Raw genomic sequence first — 21,681 nt, 5'->3', positions numbered from 1 at the left:
ATTCCCCGAGGTGAAGGGGTACGCCCCTGTGGTGAGCTGACTGGTGTGATAGTCCGCGGGGTTTTACGCCATATCTTCTATGCCATCGAAGAAGCCGTCCTCCTGGTCGTGTGGAGGCGACCAGCGAGAGTATATTTCCTCCATTTCCCGGTCCCCTTCTCCTCCTGGTGTGTGCAGCAGGTGTGCTGCGGGGGAGTAGGGACAAATCTCTACCCTCGCCATTAACCAACCCTAGGAGGCGCAGTCCTCATGGTGAAAGGGTTGGAGGGTGTGTCCCTTGGTGAATAGTGGGGGTGTGAGTGTGGTGACACAGGGGGACGCCTCTGTTGTCAAGTCCAGAGTGAGTTCACCAAGTTATGACAAATGTATGTGTGCAATAAACGTGCAGGTCCGGACCTGTGTGTGAACGAGCATGTATGGGTGCCACCAAAAAACATCTTGGAAATGTGTTGTGGAGTCTGATCAGCTCTTAGCATACATACACATACATGATCTCGTTCCCCAGGTCGGCGCTGTGGAGATGAGTGGTGCCTCCAAAATGAACATTTATTGCCAATACCAGCGGTGTTTGTCATGAACCTGAAGTGTCAGGTAATGGTGGGGTGAACTCAGGATCTGGGCGTCCCCGCTGTAGGTGTTTCCCTAATGAGGGGTGGTCTTGAGGGTCCAGAGGCCCCTCATTAAGGAGGGGGTACTGTCATGATCCAGTGTTGGATCTGGCGGTATTAAAAGCACAAAGTGAACTTTTTTTACTTTGGTTGAGTTCAAAGGTGTTTTGACTGTCCCCGGTGGTGGTTAGCGGTATCGCACCTTAGGTTTAGGTTAATGTTCACTTAATTAGGGATCAGGTGTGACTCCCTATAAAGGTGTGCTTAGGGGGTTCACTCACGGCTGGTGATATTTCTTTCTGAGTTGTTGGAGAGCCTGGTGGAAGGATGGAGCGGGATAGGAGTCCTGCGCAGTCAGCCAGAGAGGATGAGTGCCAGCTAATGGTGTCTGCAGGAAGGACTGGCATGGCTTGGAGTCGCAGTTTATGGTGTCGGCGGGAAGTGCGGGCATGGCTTAGAGGAGTGGCGACTAGGAAGAGAGTTGCACTCAGCATGTTCGACTTGGTTGCTGAGAACTGGACTCGAGCATGCTTGGATTCTTGGCAGAGGCTGGACTCATCTTGGGACTCTGTGTACTGGACTGCTGCAAGTGGTGATGGACTCTGCTCCCAGGCTGCACGATGGTGACGGATCCAGTTATGTGATGGATCAGGGTGGAGGAGAAGATGCACACAGGTGGTGGGCTCTGTTGCTAGGAGCGCACGCAACAGAGCAAAGATAAGTGGTGTTTCCCCTGTATTGTCTCTTTCCTCATGTGTGTTATTAGTGCAGTGGTGGGATTAGTCTCCGCACCGACCCACTCCCTAGTGAGGGTTTAGGGTTTGGGCGAGCAAGGGCGTTAAGGTACGCGTGCGGCGACAGGTGCGGAGCCTGTTTAGGGAATGTGAGGAGTGTAGGGACACTGGCTCAGGGGAGTGCAGGAGGTCTCCATTCCCCCATTCCCTATCGCAGGGCCCACCATTGTTAAAGTTTCCCAGGTTCCCCCTTTATTATTTGATTATTGTATGTATAACGTGTAATACCTAAATTCGCCAGGTGGAGGCGGCGTATCCACCTGCACGTTTTATTATTTAAATTCGCCCCACTGGAGGCGGTGTATCCAGGGTCACGTGTGTTATGGGTCCGCCTTGCGGTATCATCTGCGACCCGACACACGTGACTATGACATTACCAGAGTGCTGATATAGGGAATTGAAGTCTAGCGACTTCAGGGTTTTTGTTATCAGAAAGTGTTGGACATTTTTTGGCAGGGTTTTGTGCGTGATTGCAGACAGCATCTTTCCTTTCCTGTCCTTTCTAGTTAGTGTGGGCCCCATCATTTGCTCAGTCTATTTTTCTGTGTTTGTGTTTTCATCTTGTCTCACTGACAATACATGTTTGGGGGCTGTCTATTGCTTTGGGGTCTGCTCTGGGGCAGTTTAGATTTCCCCTTTTCTTGCTTTAGGCTTATTTAGTTCTCCGGCTGTGACGAGGCGTCTAGGATCATCGTAGGTACGCTCCACGGCTACTGCTAGTTGTGTGGATAGGATCAGGGGTCTGCAATCTGCTTAGTTACCAACCTCTCTGGTTTTCTGTGGCTTAGCTTGTTTTTGTTTTTCCTCCTCGGTGACTCATTCATAACACCTTTTCTTCTCCATTTACACCTTTGGCCTCTATGCTGATGACACACAGATCTACATCTCTGGACCAGATATCACCACCCTACTAACCAGAATTCCATAATGTCTGTCCGCTATTTCATCCTTCTCCGCTATATTTCTAAAACTTGATACGAACAAAACAGAAATCATCTTGCCCCCATCTCACTCGACCCCCCCCCCCAAACGGACCTATCCATTAAAGTAAACGGCTGCCCACTCTCTTTAGTCCCACAAGCTCGCTGCCTCAGGGTTATCCTTGATACTGATCTCTTTCAAACCACACATACAAGTCCTTTCCACTTCATGCCGACTTCAACTTAAAAATATTTAATGGATCCGTACAGTCTTCAACCAAGAATCTGCAAAAACCCTAGTCCATGCCCTCATCATCTCCTGACTTGATTACAGCAACCTGCTGAGGTCTCCACTCTAACACTCTTGCACCCCACCAATCTATTCTAAACTCTGGTGCCCGACTAATCCACCTGTCCCCCTGTATTCCCTGGCCTCTCCCCTCTGTCAATCCCTACAGTGGCTCCCCATTACCCAAAGACTCCAGCTCAAAACCCCAACCATGACATACAAAGCCATCCACAACCTGTGTCCTCCATAGGGGTGGATACGTTGGCTCACCAGTGGAAATTCAAACTGGCGTATGATTTTCCTCCGGCGCCAATACTACCAGAGTACTACAAAAACTAAGATCCGAAAGGGTAAAAGTAACTCTAGTGGCATCATTGTGGCCAAAGAGGAGCTGGTTTGGTACTCTTACCAGCCTGAGTATAAATGGACCCTTGACACTTCCTCCAATCAGAGACCTCCTTCACCAGGGACCAAATCATCCAGACTCCGACAGCTACAGCTGACTAAATTCTCAATTTTGAAAACCAAGGGTCTTTCAGATGGGGTTATTAGAACTCTTCAAAGAAGTATGAAACCAGTGACGAACACCATATATCAGAAGATATGGAAGACCTTTAGGTCATGGAGTGCGCCTGAACATCCAGCTCCATGCCATTCAAACGTCCGGATCCTGGATTTTCTACAGGAAGGTATAGAGTAGGATCTCAAACCTAGTACCTTCAAGGGCCAAGTGGCAGCTTTAAGTTCCTATTTCGACCAGACCCTGGCCGACCACCGCTGGGTGAAGAGATTTATAACAGCAGCATCTTGCCTTCATCCTAGAGTCACAAACCTAGTCCCCTCCTGGGACCTTAATATTGTCTTTAAAGGGCTCACACTACCACCACTTATTTGAGCCCTTATCTATAAAGCCGGACAGACTCTCCTGGAAGACAGCCTTCCTTGTAGCCATAACTACAGCCAGAAGAGTGAGCGGACTACAGGCTCTCTCAGTTAATGAGTCATACCTGAGGGTCCTGGAGGACTGACTTACTCTTTGGTTAGACCCATCGTTTCTACCTAAGGTCGTCTCAGGATTTCACAGGTCTCAAGAAATAACCTTTCCCTCCTTTTATTTGGATCTGACAAATGAGAAAGAAAAAGAATTCCACACTCTGGATAGTCCTTCACTATCTCCAGGAAATGCAGAAGTATAAAAAAGACCAGAACCTGTTTATCTATCTTCAGTGCCAGAATAAAGGGAAGAAAACGTCCGAACCCACGATCGCCAACTGGATCAAGAGAGCAGTTACTGAGGCATACTAGATCCAGGGCCTTCCGCCTCCGGATAAGTTCACGGCTCACTCTACTAGAACGGTATCGGTCTCTTGGGCTGAGAAAGCCAGCACTTCCATTGATCAGATTTGCAGAGCTTCTACCTGATCTTTGGTTCTCTAGACATTACAGACTAGATTTAATGTCTGTAGCCTTTGGGAGAAAGGTTCTCCAGGCTATTGTCCGTCCCTAACATTAACTCTTGGGTATTCCTACGGTGTGCTGTCATGGAGGGTTATTAGAGAAAATAGAGTTAGACTTACCGGTAATTCGGTTTCTAATAACCCACCTCGACAGTACGGGTAATTCCTTTCCTCATTATTTTTCCATTATTTAAATAAGGATAATAAAATACAATTTGAAGCATTCATACTCTTGAGGTTCTTTATAATAACACTATAGGTAGGATGTGGGAGGGGCTATTTGATCTCCTTTTGTGTTTCCTGTCCCTATTAGGAAGGGGTTACATCCTCTGGTGTGCTGTCGTACTGGGTTGTTAGAAACAGAATTACCAGTTTTTTGTTTTTTTTTTGTTTTTTTTTACACATTCAAAAATTCCTGTGAAGCACCTGAAAAGTTAATTAAGTTCTTGAATGTGGGTTTGAGTAACTTGAGGGGTGAAGTTATTAGAATGGTGTCACTTTTGGGTATTTTCTGTCATATAGGCCCCTCAAAGGCACATTCATATGTGAAGCACTCCCTAAAAATTTGTTTTGACAAATTTCTGTTTTTTTCACAAAAAAATGCAAGTTGTATTGGAGTACAATATGTCATAAAAAAAATCTCAGAATCAGTGGAATCCATTGACGCGTTCCAGAGCTATTTAACTCATAAAGGGACACAGGTCAGAATTGTAAAAATTGGCCTGGTCATTAACATGCAAACCACCTTGTGGGGAAGGGGTTAATTGATAAAAATGAACTATTAACACTTCTATCTTTATAGCATTTTTACTTTGCAGCTTTTTTTTTCCACAGCTGCCTGAAACCTTTGCACACTATTGAATATACTGCTATGAACAATACTTTGGGGACACACCACTTAACTGAATTCAGGCTTTTCATTCAGCCCAATTGCCATAGGAGAATAAAATCCAGCCGCTAGCCATGCCATCTGACTTGAACATTGCTGAAAGAATGGGTTACTCGGAAGAGCTTACTGAATTTGAAAGTGGTCCTATAATAGGATGTCATTTCAACAAGTCAGTTTGAGAAATTTCTTCCTCAATCCATTGTGAGTGGTATTACTGAAAAGTGAAAGTGTATAAGAACCACAGAAACTCAGCAACAAACTGACAGACCACGTACAGTTACAGAGTAGGGTCAACGAGTGCTGAGGCGCACAGGACAGAAAATCCGCCAATTCTTGGCTGAGTCATTAACCTGCAAAGTTCCAAGCCTTCACTGGCAATGTGAGAACAAAAAGCTCCGCATTGAGCTTCCTGATGTGTGTTTCCATGGTTGGAAAACTGCATACAAGCCTTAACTTACTAAGCACAATGCCATGTCTGGATGGAGTGCAGCAAAGCATGCTGACCCTGGATGCTGGAGCAGTGGATATATGCTCTGAGGTTAGACAAATCACGCATCCCTATCTGGCAGTCTTATGGACATGTCTGGTTTTGGTGAATATGATAAGAATGTTACCTGATTGCATTGTGCCAACTGTAAAGTTTGGTGGGGAATAATGCTCTGGGGGTTCATTTTCAGAGATTGGCTTTGGCCCCTTGGAGTGAAGGGAAATCTTAAGGTTTCAGAATACTGGACAATTGTATGTTTCCAATTTTGTGGGAACAGTTTGGAGAAGGTCCTTTAGTGTTCCAGCATGACCAAGCACCAGTTTAAAAACAAAGGTTCATAAAGGCATGGATGGGAGAGTTTGGGGTGGAAGAACTTGACTGGCCACCCAGAACTGTGACCTCAACCTCATTGAACACATTTGGGATGAATTAGAACAGAGTGAGAAAGGTCCTCTTATCCTACATTAGTTTTTCTGGATGAGTAGGCACAAATTCCCTCAGACACACTCCAAAATCTTCTACAAAGTCTTCACAGAAGAGTGGGAGCTGTTATAGCTGCAATGGGGGAACCAACTCAATATGAATGCTTATGTATCTATAATGGGATGTCATAAATGCTCTTGTAGGCTTCCCAATACTTTTGTTCATACAATGTATATAGGAACATACTTACAACTATAATATAGTGTATAACATTGAGTATAGAATAGTTCTTATCCTTCAACAGTTACTTTCAGAGTTCATGTGTTTCCATTTGCTACAGTAGCTAGACGGGTTATTTCCACATTCAGTTCTTCATTGGTCCAGTCCGATCTAAGATCTTCAAGGTGAGTGTCAAAGTCAACGAGTCGCTGGTAAGCTTTAGCTTGAAGAAGATGCCTTGTGATACGCTGAGTCTCTTCCCAATGACCCCACATGACCCTATAAAGACAATGGGATTAAGTGTAAGTACAGTAAATATTAAAGAATGGGTCGAGTACAATACATTTACAGGAAATTCCTCTAAATATTTATGCCAACTTCTTGGCATATAAAATACAGAAGTTGCGCAACTTTCAAAAAACTCAACACAAGATTTTGATTAAGACTGGTGTATGAAATGCCAGTCATGATGAATTCTTCCCACAGACGTGATACATTTTTAATACCTTCTTAAAAGGAGTCGTCCATTTTGGACAAATCTTTTGTTTGGTTTTTTTCTTAGACAGGTTCAAAAGTGCTCACCCCTCCACCTAAAGGCTCCTGTTTATCAGCTGAAATTTATGGAAAAGTCTAAAAGTAGGTGTCCAGTGTCCTAATGGTGGCACTAAAGAAGCAATATGCAGAGCGTAATCAAATTATTTGGTTGCCCGTGTAATGCAAGACAGAAGAGGTCCTCCCTCCAGAGCTGAACAGGGGGCCTCATCTGTAAATGTCAGATTCCATACAAAAGGTATTCTATATGAAACTGGATTTTCTAAATTGGACAACTTTTTTAATATGAATTGCAAATTGTCTCTTCAGAGAGGAAGAGGACAAAATCTCTAGAGCCACTTATAGGACTACTTCAATTATAAAAGTCAATGTTGACCCTTTATCGAGCCTTGTCACATGACTTAAGATAAAATCCAAATTGAGATTCTGGTTTTGGCGACACTGTGTTTCAGGGTACTTCCCCTCATCAGTGCAAAGTGTGATATCTGGTTTGGTTATTGTGAGAGGTGGTTAACAGGCGTCCAAAGAGTACCGTTTCTGAGAGGACCATTGCGGATTAAAAGTCTCCTCATCTCAGCATGCTTGACAGGAGAAACGATACCCCTTGAATCCCCAACAAGAATGTCATGATCCAGGTTGGATATGACAGGTTTTGAATAAGTAACCTTTTTTTTCCTTTGAGCTGGTTGTTTGGAGTTGGTTTTGCCCCCGGTGGTCATTGGGGTTATTGCACAGTGGTGTCTTTTGTTCTAGTTTGCCCCCGGTGGTGGTGAGCGTTATTGCACAGGAATCTCTAACAGGTGTGAGACTCTGGCTCCTAACTATAAAGGTGAGTCAGGTGTTCTCACTCACTGTTGGTGATATTGGTGTTTTCCAACCATCCTTGGTGAAAGAAGGAGCAAGAGAGAGTTCCTGGCAGCTCAGTCTGAATCCTGGAGTGGCAGCTATGGTGTCAGCGAGGAGTTCTTGTAAAGCTTGGTGGAGTGGCAGCTATGGTGTCAGCGCAGCGAGGAGTTCTTGCAAAGCTTGGTGGAGTGGCAGCTATGGTGAAAGCTGAACTCAGATGCTGGACTCTGTTGCTGGAAAGCTGCACTCGGATACAGCACTCTGTTGCTGGAAAGCTGCACTCGGATGCCGGGACTCTGTTGCTGGAAAGCTGCACTCAGGTGTTGGATCCGGTTGGAGGAAAAGATGCACTCAGGTGTCGGACTCTGTTGCTTGGAGCATTAGCAACAGAGCAAAGCTAAGTGGTGTTTCCCTGTTTGTCACTTTCCTCAATGTGTGTTTTAGTGCAGTGGTGGGATTAGTTTCTGCACCGTCCACTTCACTAGTAAGGGATTGATTCAGGGCGAGCTAGGGATTTCAGGTATCCTGATCGGCGCCCGATGCAGAACCGGCCTAGGGAGCGTTAGGAGTGTAGAGACACTGACTCAGGGGAGTGCAGGAGGTCTCCCCGTCCCCGTTCCCTATCGCAGGGCCACCATTGTAATTGTTTTCCTGGTTTTCCCCTTTATTCTGAAATTCGCCCTGCTCGAGGCGGTGTATCTGGCTGCACGTTTTATTATTTAAATTCACCCTGCTGGAGGTGGTGTATCCAGGGTCACGCGTGTCATATAAATTCGCCCTGCTGGAGGCGGTGAGTCCAGTCACACGTGACCATGACAAAGAATTGCATTAATATGCTACTAACTCCTGCAATAATTAAAATAAGGACTTCAGCCTCTATTGAAAACTTCTTAAAATCCATCAGATAGTTGCTGTTCCTCCTTTTGGCTCCCCGTTATTAGTACATTCTTTTTTACCATTGTGGAGATTAATATTGTGTTATATCATGCATACAAATTCAAAGTGCTTACAGAGTTTTTTCTTTGGGAATCCACTGCTTGTTGCTGTTTTGATGTAGAACTGTGAGAGGAGGGACCCCAGGACAGGGCGACAGACGCTCATTATTCATCTACGCAGGAAACAAATACACTAAGATAAATATAAAGTATTTCTTTGCTAAGCAGTTATCTAAGCATATTATCTTACCAATATTAGCACTGCATCATCTTGGTATTCGGCTATCAGTGAGGCTGAGCGAAGGGTGGCAGAGTTGATACTGAAAGACAATGGTATACAGTTTTATTCACAGAGAATTGCACAATAATTTTGGTATCTGCAATTTGTATTATGGAGGATCTAACAACATTATTTGTACACTTCATGAAATAGAACACCTAGCCCTGATGACTAAGGCTATGTGCCCACGTAGCGTTTAAATCCGGACACTGAAAACCGGACTCCTTCCCAGAAATCGCGCATTTTTTTCCACGCGATTTTACCGCGATTATGTTTGCGATTTTCGCGTGTGATATTCAAGCACTTTCCAAGCGATCTGAAGCACGGCTTGGAAACTGATTGACAGGTTGGTCACACTCGTCAAACATAGTGTTTGACAAGTGTGACCAGGTTTTTACTATTGAGGCCGCCTATGCGGCCTCAATAGTAAAAGAAGGAATGCAAAAAATAATTAAAAAATAAAAAATTGGGGTATATTTACCTTCCGATGTCCCGCGCTGCCATCCCGGGCCTCAGCGTTTCCAGTAATGCCTTGCGAGACCTGTGATGACGTTGGTCTCGCGTTGCTATAGCGATCTCACAAGACCGCTAGAGTCACGCGAGACTGCGTCATTACAGGACCTTGGCGCAAGGCATTACTGGGAACGCTGAGGCCCGGGATGGCAGCGCAGGACGTCGGAAGGTAAATTTTCCTCGATTTTTTATTTTTTATTCTTTTTTTACAGGGGTATGGTACCCAGGGCCTGGAGGACAGTCTCCTCTCCTCCACACCGTGGGTACCAACCGCACAGGAGACTCTTAACTTTGCGCATGGTGGGCATAGCCACATGCGGGAAGTAAGCGGTTCTCATGCATTCCTATGGGTGCGGAATCGCGGCAAGTCTTTGCGATTCCGTACAAAAGAATGAGCATGCTACGATTTTTTCCGCGATGCGATTCCGCTGCGGAAAAAAGCGCAGCATTAGCACAGCATGTGCGGAATGCCATAGGAATGCATGGGGGGCGTTCTGTACACAATTTTTAAACGTTTTCGCAGCGTTTATGAGCCGAAAATCGCGGCAAAAACGCTTAAAAATCGCATCGTGGGCACACAGCCTAAAGGGGCATTTACAAAATTACTTTGAATGAGTGGTCCTAGAAACGCTCATTTCACAACAATCAGGCAGTGTAAACCGACTGCCAATCACCAGAAGAAGAAGCAAAATGCTCATCAGGTGGTTTGAGCAAAAGATCATCATTCTCGGTAGCATATCATCCTGTGTAAAGGTCTGTTCACGGATGGATCAGTGACAGTAAACAATCTGTAAATATTTGCCTATTGTTGGCCGTTTATTAGCCCGTTTACACAGGCAGACTGCGATAAATGATGAGCACTGAATGATCTGTATAACTTGTTCAGGGTGCATAGGCTGCCATTGTGCTCGGCAGCACGAGTCCTGTTTACACAGGACAATGTTCTGCAGAGAATGATGTTCTTTTGTGCTGCACAAAAAATCATTTTACTCAATGAACAATTGTTTTGCTTGTTCACTGGGTGATCGGCAGACTGTTTAGATTGCACAATTATTGTGCCGCGAGAGCTCTTAAAAATTCTCATTCTCGATAAAGGTCCATTTACACTGAAAGATTAACAGGACATGTGCTGCCGAGAGCAATGGGCACTGAACTATCTGTTATAGAGGATTTAGAACCGTAGATGTCACTGTATTTTTTTTGGGGGGGGGAAGGAGGTAAAGGGGGGGGATTGAGCCATGTTGCTTTTTTAGAGTCTTTGTTCTACTAGTAACGCTGAAGCCCTCTGTATTTCATGGTTCTTTAGTGACAGTTACACACTCAGATCTTCAGACAGGAGGCCTTTAAAGGGAATCTGTCACCCCTTTTTTGAGATATCATATAATGATATCATTCAATTGTGTGTCACATAAGGATTCTCTTAGTACTTTTGCTTCCCCCTGACCCCGCACCTTTCATGCATAAATACCTTTTCTATATCGGTTCAGATGTACAGTATGTAAACTGCCGCTGTCCGGTCCGCTGGGCGGGGCTTATTCACCTGCTCCCTCCCCCTCCCTGTCTTGCTCTACGCATTTCTTCTTGTGTAGAGCAAGACGTGGCACAATTGAATGATATCATTATATGATATCTCAAAAAAGGGGTGACAGATTCCCTTTAATAAGGTTTACCACAGCGCTATCTCCTCTTGCATGACTGACGGCTCCTTGGCCTGAAGTCACACAGTATAGAGGCCGTCACTTAAGAAGGAGGCAGCGACACTGGGCAGGGAATAGAGCTGGAGTGACAGAGGCTTCGGATCTACAACCTCATTTGTATATGATTTCAAACACTGATTTCTCAGTAACGGGGGGGATGGACTGGCCATGTAAAGGTATTGCTGGACTAGGCTTTAAGTGTGAATATAAATAATTTGAGGAGGTGAAATCCTGCTGACATATTCCCTTAAAGCTTAGGCTCATAGGGCATAAATAAAAGGTTTGTTCAGATGGAATAATTCTGGATATCAGTCTTTTATCCATTTTCTTATAAAATATAGGACATGATAATGGTGACGTTAACTAGAGCTGTTCACCTAGTATCTCTGAGGATGGCATTTGCTTGGTAGAACCCTGCGATAACTAGTCCTTGAAGAGCGCTCCAGGAGTCTATCTGTGGGAAGTCAGAACAACATTAAAAAAGGAGGATAACATCCAGAGACGTGAGTAGAAACAACAGCGCACAGTGACATGAATAACCGTAGCAGGTGAAATACAAGCAATAACGACGCACAACAATTACATAAAATACAGGGAAGAGAACTTGGTCTTGGTTCACAAAGGACGTTTTAGGTTTTTCTTTTATGGATTTTTATGGTTATGGAGGTAGTTTATCACAGGATCCAAGGAACACTCATGTATACATTACATTCTTTTCTGCAGAGTGTTGGCAGCCGTTTTGAAGCGTTGTTTTTTTCTAATACCAGCATGCTCCATGTGTGACTCTTCTCTTAGGCTACTTTCACACATCAGGTTTTCGGCGTCAGGCGCAATCCGGCGTCGTGCCGGAACGCCGGATCCGGCAAATGTTTTGTAAAACCTGATGTGCCGGATCCGTTTTTCTGCCGGATCCGTCTTGTTCTTGACAGACAAAACCGGATCCGTCTCATCCGGTTCATCCGTTTTTCGACGGATTACGCCGGATCCGGTTTTTAAAATTGACCCTTGTGGCCTTCCGAACGGGATTGGCTACTGGAAAACTATATATAGCGTGTTCCTACAGCCCTTCTTTGACAGGTTGGAGAGGAGAGAGTGCAGGTTGGAGAGAAGAGCAAGTTACTGGCGAAGATGGATGTTGTGATTGGAAATATTTTGAAGAATTTGGCGGATTTTACAGCGGAGGCGAATCGTTTGAGGGTGATTGTTCTGGAGAAGGAGAGAGCGAGACAGCAGCGCATCAGGCATCGTAGACGATGTTTGTGGATCCACCCCATCACAGCCAAGAGAATGACGCGTGGGGTCTATTCTACACTCTGCATGGACCTTCGACGAAACCCGGATAAATTTTTTGGATATGTTCGGATGAAAATGGAGAATTTTGATTACTTGGTGGAGCGCATTGCACACCTCATAAGAAAAGCGGACACCTATTGCCGCTTCTCTGCTTCACCCGCAGAGCGTCTGATGGTGACTTTAAGGTAAGCCACATTTATTGGATGTGCTCGCATCAGAGCACACTTTCACTGCAATCTTGTTGGTGGTAGTTTGTATCTCCAAGTGTTATAGCTGAGTTTTGGTATGTAATGCTGTGATTTAAAACTAATTTGTTTTTTAATTCCCCACAGATTTCTTGCAACTGGAGAATCCCTTTCGTCACTGCATTTCCAGTACAGACTCGGGATTTCCACCATATCTGGAATAGTGAAGTACACATGCCGTGCACTGTGGGACTCCTTAGCTGAAGAGCTTTTACCAGAGCCCACAACAGAGAGGTGGATTGAAATTGCTGACAAGTTTCAACAGATGTGTCAGTTTCCCAACTGCTTGGGCGCTGTGGACGGGAAACATATCCGCATTGTAAAGCCAGCTGGATCGGGATCGGAATATTTCAATTACAAGAAATATTTTTCAATTGTCCTCATGGCCATCGCTGACGCAGAATACAAATTTATTGCTGTTGATATTGGGGCCTATGGCCGCTCCAATGACTCTCAAGTTTTCAAACTGTCTGCCATGGGGCGTAAACTATATGGAAACACCTTCCAGTTCCCACCACCTAGACCGCTGCCCCAAACATCTGGTCCACCTATGCCATTTGTCTGTGTAGGGGATGAAGCCTTCCAGCTGTCAGAACACCTTTTGAAACCGTACTCTAGCAGAGGATTGACAAGACCAAAACGCATTTTTAATTACCGCCTCACAAGAGCAAGAAGAATGGTTGAATGTACCTTTGGTATTCTGACAGCCAAATGGCGGGTCCTATTGACTGCGATCAACCTCAAGACAGAAACTGTTGACGAGGTGATCAAAGCTTGCGTGGTACTCCACAATTTTGTTATCTGCAAGGAACCCATTTCCATTGAGGACACCTCTGAAGAAACCACCTTGCAAGATTACCATGACATTACCACTAGAAGTTCTGTGACGGTTTCAGTAATGAGGGACAATTTTGCACTATACTTTATGTCACCTCAAGGCAGAGTACACTGGCAGGATGACAGAGTGTGAAAGATTTGTGCCCTAACCAAACTTGTGTACCTTCTGTACCAACAGTATATACCTTTGCCAACCAAAGTTGGCTATCTTGTCATGGTCTCTATTTTTAGCTTTAGGCCACAGGTGTGTACCTGGTTGTGTTTTATGCAAAGTATTTCACCTTTTAACAAAAGTTGTGTACATTGTTAGGAAATCACCAACAATAAACACAACTTTTTAGGTGAAATACTTTGCTTCAAACACAACCAGGAACACAACTGTGGCAAAAAGCTAAAATTTACCCACAGTTATATACCTGGTTTTGAATACCTTTTTAATACCCTGTATTTAACCTTTTTTTTAAACATATTTCGCCGCAGAAAGAAATGACAGACAACCAGTGTAAACAATAATTTAACTTTTATTTAAAATATTTTTTTTTTTGTAAACTGTTTTTAAAGTTAAAAAAACTTTTTTAATAAAGGTTTGAAAAAAAACTGGGCATTTTTATTACAAAACACACATTACAAATCTGTGTAGTGTGGGGTGGAAATACTGCTGGAGGGGCTGCGGGACACTTCGACAATGGGAGTGTGGAGAGAGGACTGGGATCGTGGTGGGGAAGGAACAGTTAGAGGTGAAGGTGTGGAAAAAGCTACAGAATGGGTGGACATGTGGGAGGCAGAAGAGGTGGTGGGCGGTGGAGTGGAGGGTTGGGCAGGGACTGTAGGAGCAGATGATGTTGATGGAAAGTTGTATGGGGAAGGAGTTTGGTACGGGGAAGGAGTTTGGTATGGGGAAGGAGTTTGGTACGGGGCAGGTTGCTGGAAGTGGGGAGATGTCTGGTACTGGCCAGGTTGCTGGTATGTAATAGGAGGGGGAGGATGGAAAGTGGCTGGAGGGGGTGCAGATGTAATAGGAGGGGGAGGATGGAAAGTGGCTGGAGGGGGTGCAGGTGGAGGAACTACAGTGGTGGGAGGTGGAGGTTGGGAGGTAACCTGCTGTAGAGCACCGTGGCACGAATGCATTACATGCATCTGCTGGGTAGGAGATAGTGTTGCCATGCGCTCCACAACAGACCTGAAAAAGGTGTGGTTTGGCGAAGATCTTGCTTCTGAATGCATGGTTTGCAGAAGTGTCTTCACCTCCAGAATGCTGGAGTTGATCTGCTGAAAGCCTGCGGAGATTTGCTCTGACAAGACTTTTAGACAGTTCTGGAAAGATGCATTCAGATGCAAGAACTCTGGCGCATAACTCTTTTCCTGACCCCTCTGCCGCTGCCGCCCAGTACCCGCAGGTGTACTAGAGGTGGCAGGGGCAGAAGGGTGGGGTAAAGGGAAAGCGATCTCCTCACCAGCAGCCTCATGTAATGTAGGCGGCCACGATGCTCCTGTGCTGGTGGATGGGACAGATGGGTCGAATGTGTGGGAAGGCTGGGAAGGTGCAGATGTACCGGGGAGGTCGAAGTGTCCCTCGGTGCCGGTCTCCTCAGGGATCGCCTCAGAAGGGTCCAATCGTGCAGGCTCCCGAGTGCTGCTCACCGTGCTGTGGAATAAAGAGAAAAAAAAACAATTAAAATAGTGACATGGTATGGCCCTGGCTGAAAAAAAAAAGTTACATCTAAACATTTTTTTGTCACATGTGGTGTGTAATATTTACCTTCTGGTGAGCATTGTCTCCCGGAGGAACGACAGGGCTCGTGAGTACTTGTACTTGCTCCTGCGTCCTCCAGATCCACTCGGGGCCCGCATCTCTTTATTGAACTCCTTCTTGAAACGATCCCTCACAGACCGCCACCGCTTCACAATTCTCTCCCCTGAAACGAGAAAGGACAAAGTGGTTAGTATACAACATCAGTGTTTCCCAAACTCCAGTCCTCATGGTCCCCAGGGGTCATGTTTTCAGGATTTCCAAAGTAAATAGAAATCCTGAACACATGATCCGTGGGGACCACGAGGACTGGAGTTCGGGAAACACTGGTTTAAATCAAGCAACCGGTACTGTATATACTTACGCTCTTTAATCTGGGCCCGAGCTTCGAGGTCCTCCCAGAGGTCCACAAGGAGCGAACAGATTTCCTCCCAGAGTCGTCGGGTAACAATAAGGTCAGCGTGGCGGCGGTCAGCCATATTCCAGAGCGGCTCCCTTTCTCTGACGAGATCGATGAGGCGGTCCACATCAATCCCTCCATCCTCACCGTCAGAGTCGGGAGCACGCTGTGAAGGCTGTTAAAGAAAAAGACAAAAATAACATAATTAGCCTCCACAAAAGAAATGAAATAAAAAGTGCAAAAAAAACAAAGCAAAAATATTTATACTTACATGCTGGTGACCGCCGCGTTGCTGTCGCCGACGACCCCGGGAGGCACTGCGAGGACCTCTTGGCCGAGCACCAGATTGGGAAGACTAGAGAAGAAAACAAAAAATGTTATGTCTTTGGATGTAGGCATTTGTTTGCTGTGTGTGGTCTGCAGAACATTGTTTTCTATGTGTTGTGTGTAGTGTGATGTTGTGTTTCTGCGTTTGATGCAAAAAACTTACCAATTGTGAGCCCACTCCAAGTGTCTGTCCACCCCTTCCTTCTTCTTCTGGGAGCTCCTCTTCATCTTGTGATTCCTATTTTGAAATAAAAGGCAATGAATAGACATATATTACAGAGATGATGGATTTTGGAAATAAAAACTTACCGTCAAACGCTGACGATGCGAGGGAGTGCTCCCAGAAGAAGATGTGCTGTCTTCCTCATGGCCAGACTCCATGGCTGTGGGTGGTGTTTCTGCTGCTGCTGCTGCATCTATTGGGCGGCTGTTGAATAAAGAGAAACAAAGGGCCAATGAATATCTTGATATTCCATAGCCCTAGTTTGGAGGAATGGGGGATTTGATAATTACCGTCTCTCATCTGCTGCTGGACTCCCCTCCCATTGTTCAGCATGCTGCTCCATTTGGGGTGGTGCTGATGGTGCTGCTGCAGATGTCTGCTGCCTTCTCCTGCTCCTGGTTCTTGGCTTGGGTGGCATGTTGGGTGTGGCTGAGGGTCCCACTGTCTTGCTTTTATATATGTCTTGTGGGCAGAGCTACTGAGCATGCTCAGACCAAAAAAAACGGATCCAGCCACCGGATCCGGCTGTCGCCGGATCAGGCGCATTGCGGCGCTCATAGGCTTTCATTGTATGAAAAAGCCAGACACGCCGGATCCGGCGTGTCCGGCTTTTTCGCCGGAGACAAAAAACGTTACAGTAGCCGTTTTTTCCAGACGCCGGAACGCGTCACATTGCCGGATCCGGCAAAAATCGGATGAAACGCATGGCCATCCGGCTCGATCCGGCTCTAATGCAAGTCAATGGGGGGGGAAACCGGATCCGGCATTGCATTTCGCCGGATCCGGTTTTTGTCAAAAGCGCCGGATCGCGCCTGACGGCGAAAACCTGATGTGTGAAAGAGGCCTTAGGCCTTGCTTTGGTGCATGTGCAGAACGTGTCATTGGGTCTCCATTCACCCAGGGTCCATATTAAGGGCTGCAATGCGTTGGTGTAATCGGTTTTCGGTGCAGCAGCATATGAAGACTATGGTTGTCGCCTATGCATGGCTCCTTAAGCAACTAAATTTATGATAATTTGGTACTACAAAGCTTTAAACCTTATGAATAAAGGGGAAAACCTCCTGCCTCTATGATATTAGAGGTATTGCTTATCCTATAACAAGGATCCATAATACCCTGGGCGTATAAGCCCTGTGCAATATTCTATATTTCTTAATACCTTCTTGATATACAGCAACAACAGAAAGCGACATCAATAAGAAAGCCCAGGTACCTGTGTGAGAGCCACCTCTAGACTGAGCGCCAGTGGCAGCTGGTGACTGATCGGCACACAATCACACAAGGTAAGGCAGCCCGGTGTTCTGCGCCCCAGAAGAGCCCCGTTCACTGTGCAGTGTGGGTAGCGGGCTGCATGGAGGATCATTTTCACATACACCCGCGTACTCAGTTCTACCTCACACATCGTCCTGCAAAATATAGAAAAGTTCACTATAGTTGCTACAAAAACACGATGGGCTCCAGAAGTAGAATTTTTATGAAGCCCCCACAGCCTAAATTAGAAGAGTAAGTTATCTCCCTCTGGCGTTAGGGAGTAGCTGGCCGGGGAACCCCAATACACAGACACACGGTGTGTACATTTTGAAAATCCTTACATCAAAATCCTGTTACATCCTGTTAATATATTGCAGTCATCATATTATACAGCACTGTGTACTTACAATTGCTCATTTTGCCTTTCTACCTATATAATTCTTCTCTTTTCCATTAGGTCTATGACATAATGTGAATAAACAGACTTGCTGAATCCTTCTAAGCTCTATGTAGAAACAGGAGGAGGTCAATTATCCCTGTATGAGTCATCATTCACTGCAAAAATCCCTGACACAGGGGAGGAGGGAGCAGCTAGGTCAGGAGTAGAAGAGGGGAATGATTTCTGCAGGGAGAACAGACAACCTGTTTCTACATAGAGCGGAGATAAGATAATAACTGGGTAGAAAGGAAAAATGAGCAATTGTAAGCACACAGTGCTGTATAGCATGATGACTGCAATATATATTAAGAGGATAAGAACTTAGATGGGAGTGCTACCTCAAAGGTTTCTCTGGGGTCCAAACCTGTGGTTCCCCTAAAAGCAGGTTTTCGGAAGTAACCAATAATATTTTAACAAGACATAGATTTAGATTGTGATCCCCATCAGGGACAGTGATGATAATGTGTGCAAACTGTAAAGCGCTGCGGAATATGTTAGCGCTATAGAAAAAATAAAGATTATTATTAAGCAAATCATAATACATGAACGATAAACCAATCAAAATATATGCAAGATAAACCGATTATAATATACAATATTAGAGCCAATCAGAATACAATTTTGATTTTGAATTACATCATTTATATAAAAACATGATTCCTGGATAATGACAAGAAGCTTCTCTGTAATATATCTTTGGATATAGTGTCTTGATTTTTTTCCCCAACGGCATGTCTACTTGTATAGTGCTGTGGTTAATTGTTCCAGAAAGCTAAATTAGAGCAAAAGTTATGATTAGTGATGAGCGAATGTTGCTGGATACGGAGCTCAGGTGCTAACCAAGTGACTTTGACGGGCTTGAAAAATATGGCCGAGTCCTCGAGGCTGTTTGACAGTCACAACACATGTAGGGATTGTCGAACAACCGAAAGACATCAGCCACGGGGACTTGAACATATTTTTCAAGCACACCGAAGACACTCGGTTAGCACCCGAGCATGCTCAGATAACACCTTATCCTAGCACGTTCACTCATCACTAGTTGTGATATCTAATAGCAATGTAGAAATAAAGACAAATAAATCATATGATCAGTAAAAGTTAAGATATTTGTAAGTCATCACACCGTATCTGCATCCTTGATTCAGCTGAAAGCAATGATGGCGGATGGAGCACTCAGCTCATACTATGTTGAGGGCTACTTGTGGGGGTATCATACCTTGTTGGAGGGTACTGTAGGGTCATCACATTGTGTGTAGAGAGTACTGTGGAGGAATATCTTACGGTGTTTGAGGCCCACAATTGTTGGCATCACACTTTATGAGGACCATTAAAGGGAACCTGTCACCACGTATGGCTGCTATAAGATGTGGCCGCCGCCTTTCAGGGTTTATCTACAGCACTCTATAATGCTGTAGATAAGCCCCTGATCCAACCTGAAAGACAAGAAAAATAAGTTTTAATAAGTTTTATTATACACACCCGGGGAAGGGGAGGTCCGATGTAGTCCAGTCCGATGGGTGTCGCAGGTCCGGGTCCGGCGCCTCCCATCTTCTTGGAGAGCAAATTCCTTCAGTGCGCAGGCGCCGGGAAAGGTCAGAGAGGCCCAGCACCTGCGCACTACAGTACTTTACTCTTCCCACAACAGGGCGGATAAGTACGCCTGCACAGGAGCATGATGCCGGGGACCATGAAGCAAGCAGGACGGTGACACCCATCGAACTGGACAGCACAGGACTGCCCCCCCCCCCCGGAGTGAGAATAATTAAACTTATTTTTCTTATCTTTCAGGTCGGATCGGGAGCTTATTTCCAACATTATAGACTGCTGTAGATAATCCCTGAAAAGCAGCGGCCGCATCTTATATCGGCTAAAACAGGCGACAGGTTCGCTCTAAAGGGATATATTCGTGTGTCAGGACACTAAGAGGCTTCAATAGGGGCAAAATGACTTTGTAAGGGCTGCAAAGTTGTGGAATATGTTCTTCGGTGACCCCAACAATTTTTTTTTTTGGTGGGTGGGAGAGGCAATAAGGACCTCTGCTATGGGGCCCCATGAATTCTATGTACGTCCCTGCTCATAATAGAATCTAATAACCCCTTCACTAGTACGGAGCATCTCGTTTCTCCCCCTTTGATGTGGGCTCTGGTGGTGAGCCCACATCTTTCCCGACACACGTCAGCTGTTTTAAACATCTAACGTGCCGAGAACAGCTGCAGGTGGAATCGCGATCCACCCGCGGCTATTAACCCATTAAATGCCAATTCTGACAGCAGCATTTAACACGCGCTTCCAGCCATCGGGCTGGAAATCTGCACATCGGTGACCCACGTGATTGCGGGTCAATGATGGGTTGGCATGACAACCAGAGGTCTCCTGGAGACCTCTATGGTTGTCACTGCCGGCTTGCTGTGAGCGCCGCCCGATGGTCGGCGGTCATAGCAAGTGAGGTATTGTGCTACATACAGGTGATATGATCATCATCGCCTGTATGTAAATAAAATAATCTTTATTTTTATATCGCGCTAACATATTCCGCAGCGCTTTACAGTAGTACAGTGGTTATGGCAGCTTATTGAAGCATACCAAAAGTTAAAAAAAAAAGTTTAAAAATATTTTAAAAAAATACTGCATATTGTGTGAGATTGCACTTTTTTTTGCAATTTCACCGCACTTGGAATTTTTTCCCCCCATTTTCCAGTACACAACATGGTAAAACCAATGGTGTCTTTCAAAAGTACAACTCATCCCGCAAAAAAAGAGGGGTTAAAACACTCCCTTTGGTTTTGAACATATTTTTTGGAAATCGGACCCCTTCCCCAGCAACGAAGAGGAAATGGTGGTTGACACCCAGCAATGGCTGAGACTATATACAGGGCACTGGAGGGGGCAGTGGCTATCCTCTGTATTTGTCACCCACACTCTTCCTCCCCTCTTCTGTAACCAGCACCCGGCTCCTGCACTCACTGCTGCTATGTTGCGGACACACACGGTGATCGCCCCTGTAATTCCGCGGCAGACATTCTGACAGAACAGTCAGTGACCTCACCGGAGCATCCAGGGAAACACACACCTGTCCTGTCACCTCCTGGAGCAGCTCAGCTTCACCGGCCCTGGAAACACTCCGATTGGTGAAGATGTAGAGCCACGCCCAGAAGCAGAGTTGTGATTGGTGGCGCTCTAGGCACTTCCGCTTATTCCAGTGCGGTTACTGCGGTGACGTGAGGAGGTGAGAGAGACTGTGTCCCCTCAGTGCGGTAGCGGCCGGCCTCATACACAAGCACTGGGCCACCAATCACATGAAGACACCCTGCTGGATACACCACTGGCCGCAAATGCGAAAGGACCTTTGATGCTCATTATAGACCATGTGATCAGTCACGGTTGGGAGGAGTCAGACTGCTGACAGAGTTGGTCGCATGGTTCTTTCAGGAGCTGAACAAAAAGTCCTGCGGGCTGTAGTGCCGCCCTGGTATCTGCACAGGGCTCAGTCTGCTCTATTACTGCTTGGATTTAGTAACGATGAATTAGCTTTCATTGACCTTTTTGTCCCCTGCTTCTGTTGGATCCTGCAGTGTGCAATTTTAGGCTGTGTGCACACGCTGCGGATTTTGCTGCGGTTCCGCAGCGGTTTTGGCCGCTGCGGACCCGCAGCAGTTTTTTGCTGCGGTGTACAGTACCATGATTCCCTATGGGAATCAAAAACCGCAGTGCAGACGGTGCGGAATTTTCCGCGCGGATTATCTGCGGTTTTCAATCCGCAGAAAGAATTGACATGTCAATTCTTTCTGCGGATTCTGCTGCGGTTTGCCATCTCCTCCATTGAGGAGATGAAAAACCGCAGGGCAAAACCGCAGAGCAATCCGCAGGTAAAACCGCAGGTCTTTTGACCTGCGGATTTTATAAAATCCGCGCGGATGAATCCGCACCTAATCCGCAGCGTGTGCACACAGCCTAAATGTGCCATGTAGCAATGACATGCCATGTAGCAATGACGTGCCATGTAG

At 45.7% G+C, this 21,681-nt stretch overlaps 1 protein-coding gene across 4 annotated transcripts; it reads right to left on the bottom strand.

Annotated features, from left to right (window-relative positions):
* Positions 1 to 4,856: 4,856 nt before the first annotated feature.
* Positions 4,857 to 20,896, bottom strand: EMC9 (ER membrane protein complex subunit 9). Of its 4 annotated transcripts, none has more exons than XM_073575371.1 (6): positions 20,748 to 20,896; positions 17,198 to 17,390; positions 11,287 to 11,363; positions 8,670 to 8,739; positions 8,495 to 8,592; positions 4,857 to 6,365 (listed from the first exon to the last, which is right to left on the bottom strand). In XM_073575371.1, the coding sequence occupies exons 2-6, from the start codon at positions 17,384 to 17,386 to the stop codon at positions 6,185 to 6,187; spliced, it is 615 nt and encodes a 204-aa protein (XP_073431472.1). In that variant the 5' UTR covers positions 17,387 to 17,390; positions 20,748 to 20,896; the 3' UTR covers positions 4,857 to 6,184. The 4 variants fall into 4 exon arrangements, with proteins under 4 accessions (XP_073431472.1, XP_073431471.1, XP_073431470.1 ...); XM_073575370.1 differs by having other exon boundaries at positions 20,642 to 20,885; XM_073575369.1 differs by having other exon boundaries at positions 20,724 to 20,885.
* Positions 20,897 to 21,681: the final 785 nt, after the last annotated feature.

The sequence above is a fragment of the Dendrobates tinctorius genome, unplaced genomic scaffold (genome assembly GCF_039654945.1).
Source record: "Dendrobates tinctorius isolate UK_male_01 unplaced genomic scaffold, ASM3965494v1 ptg000044l, whole genome shotgun sequence".
Lineage (NCBI taxonomy): Eukaryota > Metazoa > Chordata > Amphibia > Anura > Dendrobatidae > Dendrobates > Dendrobates tinctorius.
The sequence above is the reverse complement of the archived record's forward strand: the minus strand, read 5'-3'. Positions and strand labels throughout refer to the sequence as shown.

What these genes read in the sequence shown, in the direction of transcription:
- EMC9 (XM_073575368.1), bottom strand. Translation starts at nt 18,919, where the DNA reads ATGACCCTACAGTACCCTCCAACAAG. An exon ending in GCCATCCTCAGAGATACTAG is followed by an intron (nt 8,740 to 11,286) that starts GTGAACAGCTCT and finishes ATTGTCTTTCAG; the next exon opens with TATCAACTCTGCCACCCTTC. An exon ending in ATGATGCAGTGCTAATATTG is followed by an intron (nt 8,593 to 8,669) that starts GTAAGATAATAT and finishes TTTCCTGCGTAG; the next exon opens with ATGAATAATGAGCGTCTGTC.